The sequence below is a fragment of the Nelumbo lutea genome, chromosome 1 (assembly GCF_056320005.1).
Source record: "Nelumbo lutea isolate HS-2025 chromosome 1, American lotus-T2T, whole genome shotgun sequence".
NCBI classification, from domain to species: Eukaryota; Viridiplantae; Streptophyta; class Magnoliopsida; order Proteales; family Nelumbonaceae; genus Nelumbo; species Nelumbo lutea.
This window is the reverse complement of record NC_142684.1, coordinates 180,907,729-180,921,196: the sequence shown is the minus strand read 5'-3', so window position 1 is coordinate 180,921,196 and position 13,468 is coordinate 180,907,729. Positions and strand designations below refer to the sequence as shown.

The following is a 13,468-nucleotide window of genomic DNA, read 5'->3' as shown; positions in this document are numbered from 1 at the left end:
GGGAAAAAAAAGATAATTTTCAACTGGATTAGAACAAGAAAAGAAATTTTGGCATTAGGGCTCTCTGAAGAGATATGGTGGAGCAGCAATGAGTTAACTCAATTGTAAATATGTTAATGTGGTACAATGCAATAACTCAATTGTAAATAGAAACTACACTTTATAATCAATTAAGTTCTTACTAGTTCTTGAAATAAAAACCATAATTTTACAACAAAATGCAAGAAAGAAGTTTCTAAAACAAAGAAAAGAAAATCACTGCAGTCAACATAACAACCCCTGAAGCCATAAAAAGGTCAAAATGTAACAATTTATATGGAAATGCTCTTACGATTGGATGTGCAAGCAATTCTCCAAAGTTGTAGATGTTATCTCCAAGCAGAGCTGAAAGGGACAAATCAAATGCCAAATCCTGAAATAAGATAACAACAATATTAATTAAAAAAAGTGTAATCACAAAAAGAAACCAGGCCCCCCTGTGCATGAATCTTTGGAAAACAAAAAACTGAACCTAATATTAAGCATAACTACTTCTGAAATGTAGATCTAAAGAATATTAAATCAATTTCAAAACCAACAATTTAAAAGGAAGGGGCTGTTAGCAGTTATTTGGAAACTTGGGAATCATAAGTTATAATTTGTTATTGGACTCATAAAAAGAGAAAGTAATCAGAACCATTGATCCCATGATTACTTCATTAATCTCAGCTGTCCTACATGTTACTACTCCGTTACAAAGGATAAAAAATGAAAGAAGCATACATTATCTACATTCCTATGTTCATATAATGCTACTCAGCATTTTTCTATTAGAACATGCCAACATCTGAACAATGTTTTGTAAGATTAGTAGCAATGATTTCGAAGGCATTTGAGGCATACACCTAGAGGCACACCTCCAAGCAAGGCACACTCAAAACACCCTGAGGCATAAAGATGTCTCTAAGGCATACCCTTCAAATGTCTTTTGCATGAGGAGGTTTATCTCTTGCATTCTGAAATCTGAACTACAACACATGCCTAAGGGTAGTGGTATGCCTCATGTCACACCTTCACGTTTTAAAACATTGATAATTAGAGCTTTTTGTGGGACAGTTGTCTTTTGGTGTATAGGTAGATGTTTATAGACTAAGCTCTCGGGGTTGGTATGTTCTGTTTGTTTCTAGGTTGGTTGGCATTGTGTAAGGTCCAGCTTGCTTGTAGTGGTGGGTTTATAATGGTCTTTGACACATACTTGTAGGTGGTGTTTCCTTTTTGATTTCTGCATTTTGTTTTTGGTGCCATTGCTGTGTGGTTGTATCTGTGAGGTGCCTAGGCCACAAAGCCAGTTCATGACTTGTATACCCTCTCTCTCTTTTTCTGATTGTAAATTTTTTACTTTACTATCAATAACAATAACAATAACAACAACAAATAATGATGAAAGACACAAGCAGAGTTTGAAGTGGATGGAACTCCTGGTTTGGTTGTTTGATGCATTCAGATGGCTGGGCAATCTATTTGGGACACATGCACATCTATTTCTGTCATGACTTTATTGATTTTATTTTTATTTCCAGGTGGGGTGGGGAGGTGTATATATTTGTATATCAAGGACTGGCTCCACCATTTTTGCTTGGGCTGCAAATTCCTCTCTTCCCTTTTTATTTTCTTATAAATTTTTTACTATTACCATAAAAAAATGATTGTGATGATGATAACTAAGGTAATAAGAACTTTTGAGTATTTGACTATAAACATTCTGGATTTCACATTTGCATAGCACTAACTAAAAAAAATGTACCAGCTTGAACGTTTCTGAAAGGGACTCCACTGATGTGTATGCTAGATAAAGAAGTGCACTTTTATAGAATTCTGCAAATTCCTGACGAGATTTATGGTACTGAGATAAAACCCAGTAATAGCTTGCATATACTGATGGATCAATATCAGTCATGCCATCAAGTGTAGTCTTCCCATCTTCCAACAGTTTCTTGCACTCTTTTTGGTCCCCTTGCTCAAGTTTGAAAGCAGCAATCTGCATCTTGACATAAAGGATCGGCTCCTCTATACGTAATTCCCTTGTAGCTCGAAGTTTATCAACCACTCCCTCAAGATAAACAATAGCAGCTTCTTTTTCAGGATATTGCCGAGAAACTATTACAGCAAAATGGGCAAGCTTGAGCAGATTGATCTTTGTCTCAAAGTCAGTGATAAAATTATGATACAACTGTATTAAAGCATCTCCAGCCTGATGAGCAAAAGCAAAAAAGTAAGCCCTCATGAATATCTGATCATTAATGGAAGAAGAAGAAGGGGGGAAAAGTAGAAAATGTAAACCCTCGATATTAGGGGTGTCAATTGGACCGGATTTGGTCCAGTCCAATATGAGTCCATTACAGATGGACCAGGTCCAATCCAGTCCAATGAATACTCTGGACCGTTTTAGACCAATCCAATTCAATGTCTGGACCGTCCAATCTGTTCAAAATGGTTTTAATTTAGATTGTTCCAACCTAAACCTGGTCCATTGACACTTGTATTTTTATCTTCTATCAATGGACTGGATATTGATTCAATCAGAGCTAATCCAATATAAATCCTTTACTTATGGACCAGGTCCAATCCAATCCAATAGCTACTTTGGACCATTAAGTCTGGACTGGTCCAATTGAATATGTCTTATCAGCCCATCCAATCTGTCCAAATTGACTTTGATTTGGACATGTTCCAACCCAAAACTGGTCCATTGACACCCTACCCTCAATCTCTCCCAATTAAAGCAGAAATACAGATAGCAAGTTAGTATCACAACCAACATATGTAAAAAGGTGCATAAAGCAGTACACAACACCATTAACAGAAAAAATAGCCCCATCAGTTCATGTGACATTTAAGCATAGTTGCACAACTAGATAAGCAGCAAGTATGCATCACAATCAACATCTGAGTAAGAGTTCATAAAGTATTACACAGAAACACACTTCCAAATTCCACCAAATTCATAGATACTACGTATAACCCATTTATGGGTGAACATCTGTGTTCTGTTGGCAATTAACATGGGAGTCATTTCTATGTCAGACATGGACACTTCAATTTTTCATGGAAATTATGTATCCACTAGTACCTTGCCCATATTCTGTCCTCGCCTTGTTTTTATGCCATAGGAGGTTATTATCTTTATTAACACATGACCGACAAAGGAAACCAGGGAGACCTAGGTGCCTGGGAGCTGGCTTAGGCATTGACTTTTGAAAGTACAAAATTTAACAAAAAAGCCTTTAAGTCCTAAGTTATTTATTATTTTGCATTTCACAAGAAAACATGAGAGTTGAATTCTTATTAGTAAGGTAAAATTCAGAGAATTTATACTACAGATTTCAGAAAATACATTAATTAAATAACTAAGATAGGGTGGAGCCCCTATTTTGGTACCAAATAAGGGACAGTGCCCCTGTTTTAACCCAAGAAGAAGGGTGGAGACCTTGTTTTGGGACCAAGAAGAAAATGAAAAATTACACATAAAATTTGCAATTGGAATGCAAATGGTTCCACTCCCTTTCTTCCAAAAATGATTGTTCAAGTTCAAGAGAGGAACTTTAACAAGCAAGCACTTCAGTTTCTTGTGTTTGTTACTCCTTTTTTTATTTGAGACAACAAGATAAAAATTATTCACTATATCGATTTTATTTTACTACAAATCATCCCATCTCAACCAATTAAAATATATTGATTTTTTTTTATGAATAATAATAAGTTTATTGATTCAGAAGCAAATTAGAGTGAGTTCATACATCATCCCAGTGAGAGGCGCGAGCTGCAGCCCCTCCTTGAAACTTGCAAGTAAAATAGGAAAGAAAAACAAGAATCACAACTGAGCCCAAAATAATTCTTCCCTATTTACCCCTTGCTTAGCTAACACATTTGACAAGGTATTTGCTGATCTCCCCACCCACTGTATAGTGACCAACATATTCCTTGTCAACCAACTGAATTTCTTCATTTCATTCTTGTATCGCCACATAGCCTCTTCAGAATTTTTCAACCAACCCACCACCACTTTGAAATCCCCCTCGATTATTAGTTGTTGTACCCCCAGCTGGTTTGCAAATTGGACCCCTTGTACAGCAGCTAAAAGTTCTGCCCGATGGAATTCCCAATTCCCGAAGGACCTGAGTAGAGCAACAAAATCTCTCCCTTCTCATTTCTCAAAGCACCCCCCACTCCGGATAATCCTAGATTACCCATGCTGCTTCCATCAAAGTTCAACTTAATTGAGCCTTTGGATGGAGGAGACCAGCTTGTAATTGATTTGGCCTTTAAAGATGAACACCTTGCTACTGCTGACCAATTTCTCCAAATGTCATTAAAGGAGAATTGATGAAAGATTTCCAAGGTCTTCAACCAATGTATTGCCCTGTTTAACACACAGTCTTTCAAATCTTGGTTGTTCATTTCCTTATCTTGAAAAATTTTGAGATTCCTTTCTTCCCAAAGAGTCCAAGTCAAGGCAGCATGAGCACATCTCCACATAATTCTCCTTATTTTTGTAGGCCAATAAAAAGTAGAATGGTTGAAGAGCATGTGAACTTCTGCTGGTAGACTCCAACTACCCCCAAACAACAAAAGTAGCCAAGCCCAAAGGTCTGCAGAAAAGGGACAACATACTAATAGATGGTAACAATCATCACCGTGAGCTCTACAAAGGATACACCAATTAGGAGAAATACAGAGAAAAGGTCTTCTCTTTTGTAGGTTGTCTAAAGTGTTTACTTTCCCATGGAAAACTTCCCAACAAAAAGCCATAATTTTGGGGGGGGACTGGCCTAAACCAAATTTCTTTTGACAAAAAAGGTTGGTGAGTAGAAAGTTGAGAGATGGACTTGAAAAAAGAAGCACAAGTGAAGGTTCCATTGGGTCTAGGAGTCCAAACCCTCTTATCTGGCTTGGAGGGATCCAAACAAACCTGATTAAGACACCCAAGCAAAAAAGAAAGAGACTCAATTTCGGCATCCCTAAGTCCTCTACGAAAACCAAAATCCCAAATAGGATCTAAGGGTGTTCCCAAGGGTGAAACAAATTTTGAGACCACCTCTTTTTTGTACAAAGAAATAGAAAAAAGCGAGGGGAACAAATCCTTTAACGATGAGTCTCCTACCCAAATATCCTCCCAAAAAAGGATAGAGTTGCCGGAACAAACTTCATACCTGATAAAATTGAAGAATTGAGGAAGGGTGTTGTGAATAGCCTTCCAAGGTGCTACTAGGTTAGCTTGCCTCGATACACCAGCATCCCATCCATTCTCAGACCTCCCATGAATGCTTCCCACCACCTCATGCCACAATCTCTCCCTTTCCAAAGGCCATCTCCACAACCATTTCCCTAAAAGAGCTTGATTCTTTCTAGTTACCCTCCCAATTCCCAAACCCCCCTCTTCTTTACTTCTGCACACAATTTCCCAATTAACCAAGTGGTCATTTTTCTCTTGTCCCGGCTCCCATAAAAAGCCTCTCATCAACTTCTCCAGCTTCCTAGCTTCCCTAACTGGTATCCTAAAGACAGACAAATAATAGGTAGGTAAGTTAGCCAAGGTAGCTCTTATTAGGGTAATTCTTCCTCCTAAAGAGATATAGTTCCTCTTCCATGAGACTAATATCTTCTCCAATTTTTCTAACATTGGGGTCCAAAATCTACTCTCCCTAGGATTTGCCCCTAAAGAAAGCCCTAAATATGACATAGGCCAAGCAGAGGTGGAACACTCAAGACACTCCGCAATAGCCTCAACCTCCCCTACCTCCAAATTTATACCTGCTATGCAACTCTTTTCTAGATTTATTCTCAAATTAGAGACACTTTCAAATCCTTTTATTAGCTCCTTTAGGTTTGCTACCTTATCACTAAGACCTTCACAAAAAATCATTAGGTCGTCTGCAAACTGAAGGTGGGTGATAGGGACTTGGTGTCTCCCTATTCTCCAACCCCTAATGGCATCTTCGTTGTCAGCCTTGGTAATGATCCTACTAATCACACCAGCTACTAAGGTAAGAAGGAAAGGTGAAAGTGGATCCCCTTGCCTAACACCCCTGCAAGCTGGAAAAAAATCCTTCATCGTACCATTTACCAGAATAGAGTAGTGACAAGTACTGATACACCCAAATATCCAACTACACCATTTGTCCCCAAATCCACCATTTCGCATAACCTCTAATAGAAACTCCCAGTCCACCAAATCATAGGCCTTTTCGAGATCCAATTTACAAATGAATCATTTCCTACTAGACCTTTTCATTTCCTCCACACACTCATTCGCAATTAAGATTTGATCTGTTATTTGTCGCCTTTGAATGAAAGCCCCCTGAGTTTCACTAATGATGGTAGGGAGGACTGTTTTGATCCTCAATGAGAGCACTTAAGCCAGAATTTTATAGATGCTTGTCACCAGACTAATAGGCCTATAATCTTTTGGGTGGTTGGCATCATTCTTCTTAGGTATCAAGGCCAAAAAGGTGGCATTAATTCCAGGGCTTATAGTGTGATTGTCTGCAAATTCCTTAAAGACTTCAGCTAGATCCTCTTTCAACACCTCCCAACAATCTTGATAAAAACCCATTGTAAAACCATCTGGACCCGGAGCCTTGGATCTATCCATTAGAAAGACAGCTTTCTTAATCTCTTCTTCCTCGAAATCCCTTTCCAGCCACCTTGCCACTCCATCAATTCTTCGCCAATCCACCCTTTCCATGATTGTTCTCTCACTCAAAGGCCTTCTATAAATTGATTTGAAGTGGTCCACAATTTTCCTGGCTATGTCATCCTGGTTGGTAATCACCTCCTCTCCTATCTCTAGCTTGGTCACAAAATTCTTTCTTCGTCTCCCATTTGCCAAATCATGGAAGAATCTAGTGTTCCCATCGCCTTCCTTAATCCACTTGTGTCTAGATTTTTGTCTCCAACTGATTTCTTCCCTCAATAACACTTCTTCCAAGTCCTTTTTCAATTGGCTCCTTAACACTTTGTCCTCCTCGGTCAGCCCATTGTGAGATTCCTTTACATCCAAATTCTCTATTCGAGAGATTAGGCCCAATGTTTGCTCCTCAATTCTACCAAACTGATCTCTATTCCACTCTTTTATTTTGGCTCTCAACCTTTTTAATTTCTTGTGGAACTTGATTCCCTTCCATCTTACCCCCCTCTCCTCCTCACCCCACCACTCCTTCACTTTTTTCACAAAATCTGGATGGGTAAGCCACATATTTTCAAATCTAAAAGGTTTGGGTCCTATAGGAAAAGATTCAGTTCCTATTTGGATAGGACAGTGATCGGAGGTGACCTTGGGCAATGCCCTAGCAACCAAGTTTTCCAAACTATTATCCCAGGCAAGGTTAAAAAGGAATCTATCCAACTTCGAGCACAAAGGGGTTTCCTCTTATTTTTGCTACAGCATCTTTCTACGAGTCCTTCCCTTTTATTTTGTTCCTCCATCATTGTACAGATCAACTCCCAAATTCTATCCGCCTCCCCCTTACTACTTCCTTCCAACACCCTCTCTCCTCCTTCCACTATCACCCTCTTGCATCAAAAACTCCTGGATAGGAAGCTGGGATATCTGTTACAGGCATAGCAAACAAGTCAATACCTAAAATAGAATTGACACCCATACCTGATAGAACGGGGGTAGGACTAGAATCACTGAAAATGACTTGCTGACAGGAGGCACATGGTTTTAAGGCCTTTCCCCTTTTTGGACAAGGTTGGGAGGTAGACATGGTGAAAGATTCACTTCCTGACGACCTACCCACTTGGAAAACCTTTCTCTGTGCTTCTGACACTGGAATACTCGCATCCATCCTCACGGCTTATTCTTGTCCCTCTCCACCACCATCCTGTAATTCATTAGACTCAGGGTCAGCTCCCTCGACGAAGGGAGGAGTTTTCACAGCTTTAGAACCAATTTCTTCACCATTCCTAGTCTTCCAGCCACCTGCCTCTTCAGTCTCATCCTCTAAGAACAACTCTGTATGCAAACTTTCTGTTTCAAGAAGATCATTGTTGCTTTTCGAAGACAAACTTCCCAGACATAGCGTTTCGTCCCTATCAGAATCGTCATTGTTGTTTTGTTCACTCAACCAATCTTCAAGCCTTGTTTTGTTCTCATCACTAGGCTTCATGTATCTCGGGTTGCGCCTATCTGGTGAGAGACGGTTCGCCATGTTGGATGGGACCCACTGTAGGGAGCCTCGAGACTTCAAATCTTGAGACTTTTTTGCGCCTGAACTATTCGGTGGAGAGGAAGGGTTTGGGGTTGAAAAAGATAGATGCTTTATCTCGTCTATCAGCTCATCCCTCCTCCCAGTCATGTGCTTACTTAACATGTCCCTCGGCCCATCTGTCTTATAATGGGCCTTGGGCTCAAGACTATATGAGCCCAACTTTAAGTCCTTTACTTGAAAGCCTTCTCCGGCCCACCATAATAGGGAACCACTCGATTGGGCCCTTCTTTTCGTCCCACGTGATCACTTAAAGAGTCACGCCCCCCCTGTTTTAATGGTCGAACCAGCAACCTTCACTGTCTGAGATTGCTGGTTCAGCCTTCTCCCTTTCGACAGTAGAAGCTTTTTGTCTTTTTCCCCTGATACCACCTGCACAAAGGATCTGCCATTTGTCATACCCTCTTCTTGCTTTCTCCAGGTTTGACCTTCCAACTGCCCCAAAGCTTTTTGGCTTCCCAGAATGTGTTGGCCCTTTTTAGTGAAACATCCTTTCCCATTTGAATTACCCAATCTCACAAGTCCACGTAGTGCTTCTTCTTCCTCCTTCTCCCCTCCTACCAACCGAGCCTCCTTCCACAGCCCTGCTTCAATGGAGGAAGCTAACCACACAGAGACAAAGCTCCCCTCTGTTCGTACCTCTACCTTTCGTGGAATTTCTTCTAGCTTCACACCACTTAGCAGGATTGCTACTGAATAGAGATCGCCCCAGAAAGCACCTTTCAAGATTCCTCCACACAACACAGCTATAGACTCAGATATTTCTTGTTTCCATAGATGGAATGGCAAGCCTATTACACGCACCACCACACCATCTTCAACAAAAAAAAATCCTTGGAGTTGGATGTTGGATTCCATTTGAAGATTGTGAATGATCCGAACTCAGCCTGAACATTGATAGCTAATATTTCCAAATAATTCTCTAATGGATATAGGATGGATTTATAGTTATCGAAGGGGGTTACTATGAAAACACTCTTCAACTTCAACCCGGTTGCCAGTAAGTCAGCTACCCTCCTCCAATCATTAACTTTTTCCTTGGCTTGTATCACAAACTTACTATCACACTCCTCTCTCTCTAGACCTCCCACCATTCTACAATGGCCTTTTGTTTTTGCCATGACCACTGGACCTTGTTGTACCCTACTGTTACTAAGATAAGCCTTCTCCTCCCTTATGAAGGCTTTTTCCTCATTTGCTACTCTTTGAGCTAAGAACTCTTTGAGCAACCAGTCTACTTCCCCCCAGCCTTGGTTTTGTTTTCCTGCTGGTAGACACACCAGTTGCCTCTATCCCTTCCCAAAGAATTCAGTCAAAGCTATGAAGAACCCCTTTCTATTCCTTTTACACTCAACAACATATCTTCTCCCTTCTAGTGTACTAAAATCCTGCCGGTTTATCTACTTACCTTTTAAACAGGCTCCAGCTATGAACTTTCTTAGCCACTCGATCACTTCTAATCCTTCCAGCAATATTTAACGTATTATAAAGCAGCCATGTAGCATATTAGGTACCTGCGTGCCTGCCTTGTTGCCTAGCATGTGTGTAATTGACTAAATAGATGCCTTTCAAAAGTTACTTGAGGTGAAACAAGCAAGCTACCCCTTAAAACTGCCTCATTACCTGCCTAGGCATCACCTTGACAACCATGGCCTCAGTAGTTTAGAAAAGGTGCTTACTCAACCTATCAGGTGCACAACTAGGCATCTGGAAATGATAGGCAGGTGCTTTACAACATGCTCAACACATTTTAATTGGTTGACTCATTCTATTAAAAATAAACATGATACAGTGAACAATAATTAAAAACTCTAAACTCTCATATTTTCTGCATATATATATTTGAATGCTTTTTCTTTGTTGGGAACTTTTGTACTCTAAAATGAATCTAAATTAAGATAATGTAAATAGAACATGTGAATGTTTTGATTGAAGAAAAAATATGTGAAAACTTATCTTAGGGGCTATTTGATAAAAGCTTACGAAAATGGCTGAATCAAAGGTTTATTGGCTTATGGCTATTACCTTGTCTTTTAGTGAATGCTATGTGCTTGGGAATGTTAGAAGAAAAATTATGTGAAGACTTATCTTAGGGGTTGTTTGGTGTGGAAATACTTTTATTTTACATTTGGTGTGGAAGTCCTTATAATGTTTATAGTTTATTTTTAATGCAGTTGCTCTATTGAATTATTATATTGCAAAGCCATATTGAAATTAATACATTTAAATGTCTAGTTGTTTACCTTCTCATGAATATGACAATTTTCTATGTCATAATATAAAACTTATAATTTTTCTGATCATATATATAACTTATAGTTATTTGATGCATATTATTGCTAATTGTTAGCATAGATGATTGTTGGTTACCATGCAAAATAAAAAATCAACTTACAATTTAGGGGTTTTTTACTTGCAAAACTAATCATCTAGGTGCCTATGCATCTTAGGCACTCCCTAATTGCCTAGCTTCAGATTGGCATCTTGAAAACTATGTTTGAGAAAATGTGATTAGGTGACCTCCAAAACTGCCTAGGCATTGCCTTGACAAAATGTGTACTGGACATCCTGTCCAGCTGTGTCCTTGCCGTATCTGGGTAACATGGGCTATAACTCCTACAACTTATATGCAACTCCGATTGCATCAGGCCTTAAATAGTTAAAATCTCCAGATAACAACACAGCTAATAAAACTAAATAGGAAAGTGAAGATAGTTATACTTGTGAACCTAATTTTTACATTTATATTTTATCCATTGTGTACGAAATACACACAGGCAGCTGCCTCCTCATATACACAAATTGGATTTCAGCAAGCTCTTTTGAAAAGTGGATAAAAATGAAACTTACCAAATATATCAGGAGAGAACATCAAATAAATACAAACGAAGCAAGATGGTTCAACATTCTGACCATCTCGTGTGCAATAAAGCAGTTCCTAATACGTGGTCCACACACGTAACTACTGAAGCCAACTCCACTACATTTTAATGTATTCTTTGTGGGGGTGCCTATAGGAAGGCTTAACCGTGTGATTGTAGAGAAGCTCTATCTTAACACCCTTCAAAATTTTTAAATTAGAAATGCCTACAAGCCCATCTGTAAATATCGCTTACATTATATAACACCTCGAAAAAAAAAAGGATAGAGAGTTCCTAAATTAATCAAAGCGGATGCTTTAAACGCATTCCTAAACGATCAAACCATTATTTAGACCTACACATCTAAGTCAAAATCCAGCCTACCTACACTACGAGGGAACTTACCAAGTAACAGATGGGCAATTCCTCGAACCCAAATCTCACGGGAAAACCAACAAAGACCAATCTTATATATTACTAACTACTAGAGTGAACAGAACAACCTTTATTCAATAGGGTAAAAGGCAAAACCATACCTTCACAACACAATAAGATAGAAACCCTAATTTTCTCAACAATTAGAAACCCCGCTCCCGTCTGAGACCTCAAAGCATAAGTATTCCGTCAGGAACTTACATTCTAGCAGATCAACTAATAGGAAGAAAGTAACTTTTAGCGGTTCCAAAAAGATCCACTAAAGAGATAAGCGAATTCATATATCATAAAGACTTCGTTCGCAAAATCAAATCTAGTAAAATAACAAAACAAAAAGGAGAACATGGGAGAGTAGACTAAAGCACAACTGAGGAAACAATTAAGATGCACAAAACAGACTGACTGACCTGAAATACAGCTAGGGCAACGAACTGCTCAAGCTTGAGGGTAAGTTGGTGCCAAAGCTTCTTCTGATACAAATCTTCCAACGCATTGTACCAATCGGCAAGCTCCGGCTGAGCGTTACGCTGAGATTCGAGATACTTGAGAGCGGACATGGCGAAAACACGATGAGAAACCAGTATTGGGAACCAATGACAGGATAATTTGTAGGGAGAACAAACTTGAGGCGAGTTTCAGAAGGAAAACCCAAACCCTGCTTTTCCTCGTCTCTCTTTTCTTCTGCAGAAAGAAAGATACAAAGGACACCTTGCTATAAATCTGCCGCATTGAAAATGAAAATCCGAGTTTGGTCCGGTTTGGTTCGCTAACCTGGTGCTGGACTGGTTGACCCAATAGATGTCATCGCTCGTCGGGCCTTAATCGACCATTGGAATGATAAAATGGGCTTGGGCCCTAAAAAGTATAATTCCAATAGAAACTTTTGGGCTTAAAGGTCTCGACAATGGCTTGGGCTGAGCCTTAGGGGTATTTGACTTTTTTAGTAGACCCCGTGGACCAGAATGTAGCCGAACAAATCTTAACCCAATATCAAATATGTATGGTAGCATATAGAGAATCTTCTGATCTAGTGTAGTCTCCTCAATACAACTATGCAAGGGAGCAAACAGAAATGAAATGGGCTGGGCCTACAGTATATCCATCAAAAATCCAAATTCATGTCTTATGGATTTCAGATGCATGTATATTTTCTTTACCTATTAACTTATTGACATGAACAAACATAAAAAATTCTAATTATTTGAATAAATGTTTAATAAATATTTAAACTATCAATTATCTTTCACATGAAATTCAAAATATTATACATTCAACACTTACTACACAAGTTCATATGCCTTCCAATAATAAATAAGTCGGTGGAGTTTTACTTTTTTTAACATTGAATGTTTATTCATCATCTTACATGGGATAAGGTAAAAATTGCCATCTCTAAGCTTGATCAATTAAGATGGGGTGTCAAATGGGTGGATTGAGATCAGGTTGAATGTTGATTGACTATTAATCCACCTATATTGACCCTTTAACCCATTTCCACCCATAATGGGTCACAAGCTGGAGTTTAAATCAACCCCCCACAAGATTGTTCCACACAATGTCCCATAGCACATCCCCATAATGTATTGGAAACATCACCCAATGATAACATCATCATTTCTGGTATATCATTGGGAGATGTTCCCCATACACAACGGGCTGTGGGACATTGTGGGGGCAATCTTGTGTGAGGGGCACAAGTTGACCCTAATGGATCACTTGACCAGATTGACACAATGGATGGATCTTCATGTGGGTGGATTGGTGGATCAAATGAATTAACGTCAAAATTGCTAGCCCAGCTTACTTCCAACACTATGGTAGATTATTAAAATACCTATAGCATTAATGTTAATTTAAATACCCTATGTTCATATGATCCTATTTTCCCTAAATTCCCAAAACATTCAGATTCCATAACACATA

At 39.0% G+C, this 13,468-nt stretch overlaps 1 protein-coding gene across 1 annotated transcript in view; it reads right to left on the bottom strand.

The window, feature by feature from the left end:
* Positions 1-12,275, bottom strand: part of LOC148879602 (26S proteasome non-ATPase regulatory subunit 13 homolog B) — a 35,549-nt gene extending 23,274 nt beyond the window's left edge. Inside the window, exons 1-3 of the mRNA XM_088961171.1 lie at positions 11,953-12,275; positions 1,784-2,230; positions 332-412 (exon numbers count right to left, since the gene is read on the bottom strand). Of these exons, the coding sequence (XP_088817297.1) occupies positions 332-412; positions 1,784-2,230; positions 11,953-12,102 (678 nt within the window). The 5' untranslated portion in view covers positions 12,103-12,275. The remainder of the gene's footprint in view (positions 1-331; positions 413-1,783; positions 2,231-11,952) is intronic.
* Between the last annotated feature and the right edge of the window lie 1,193 nt (positions 12,276-13,468).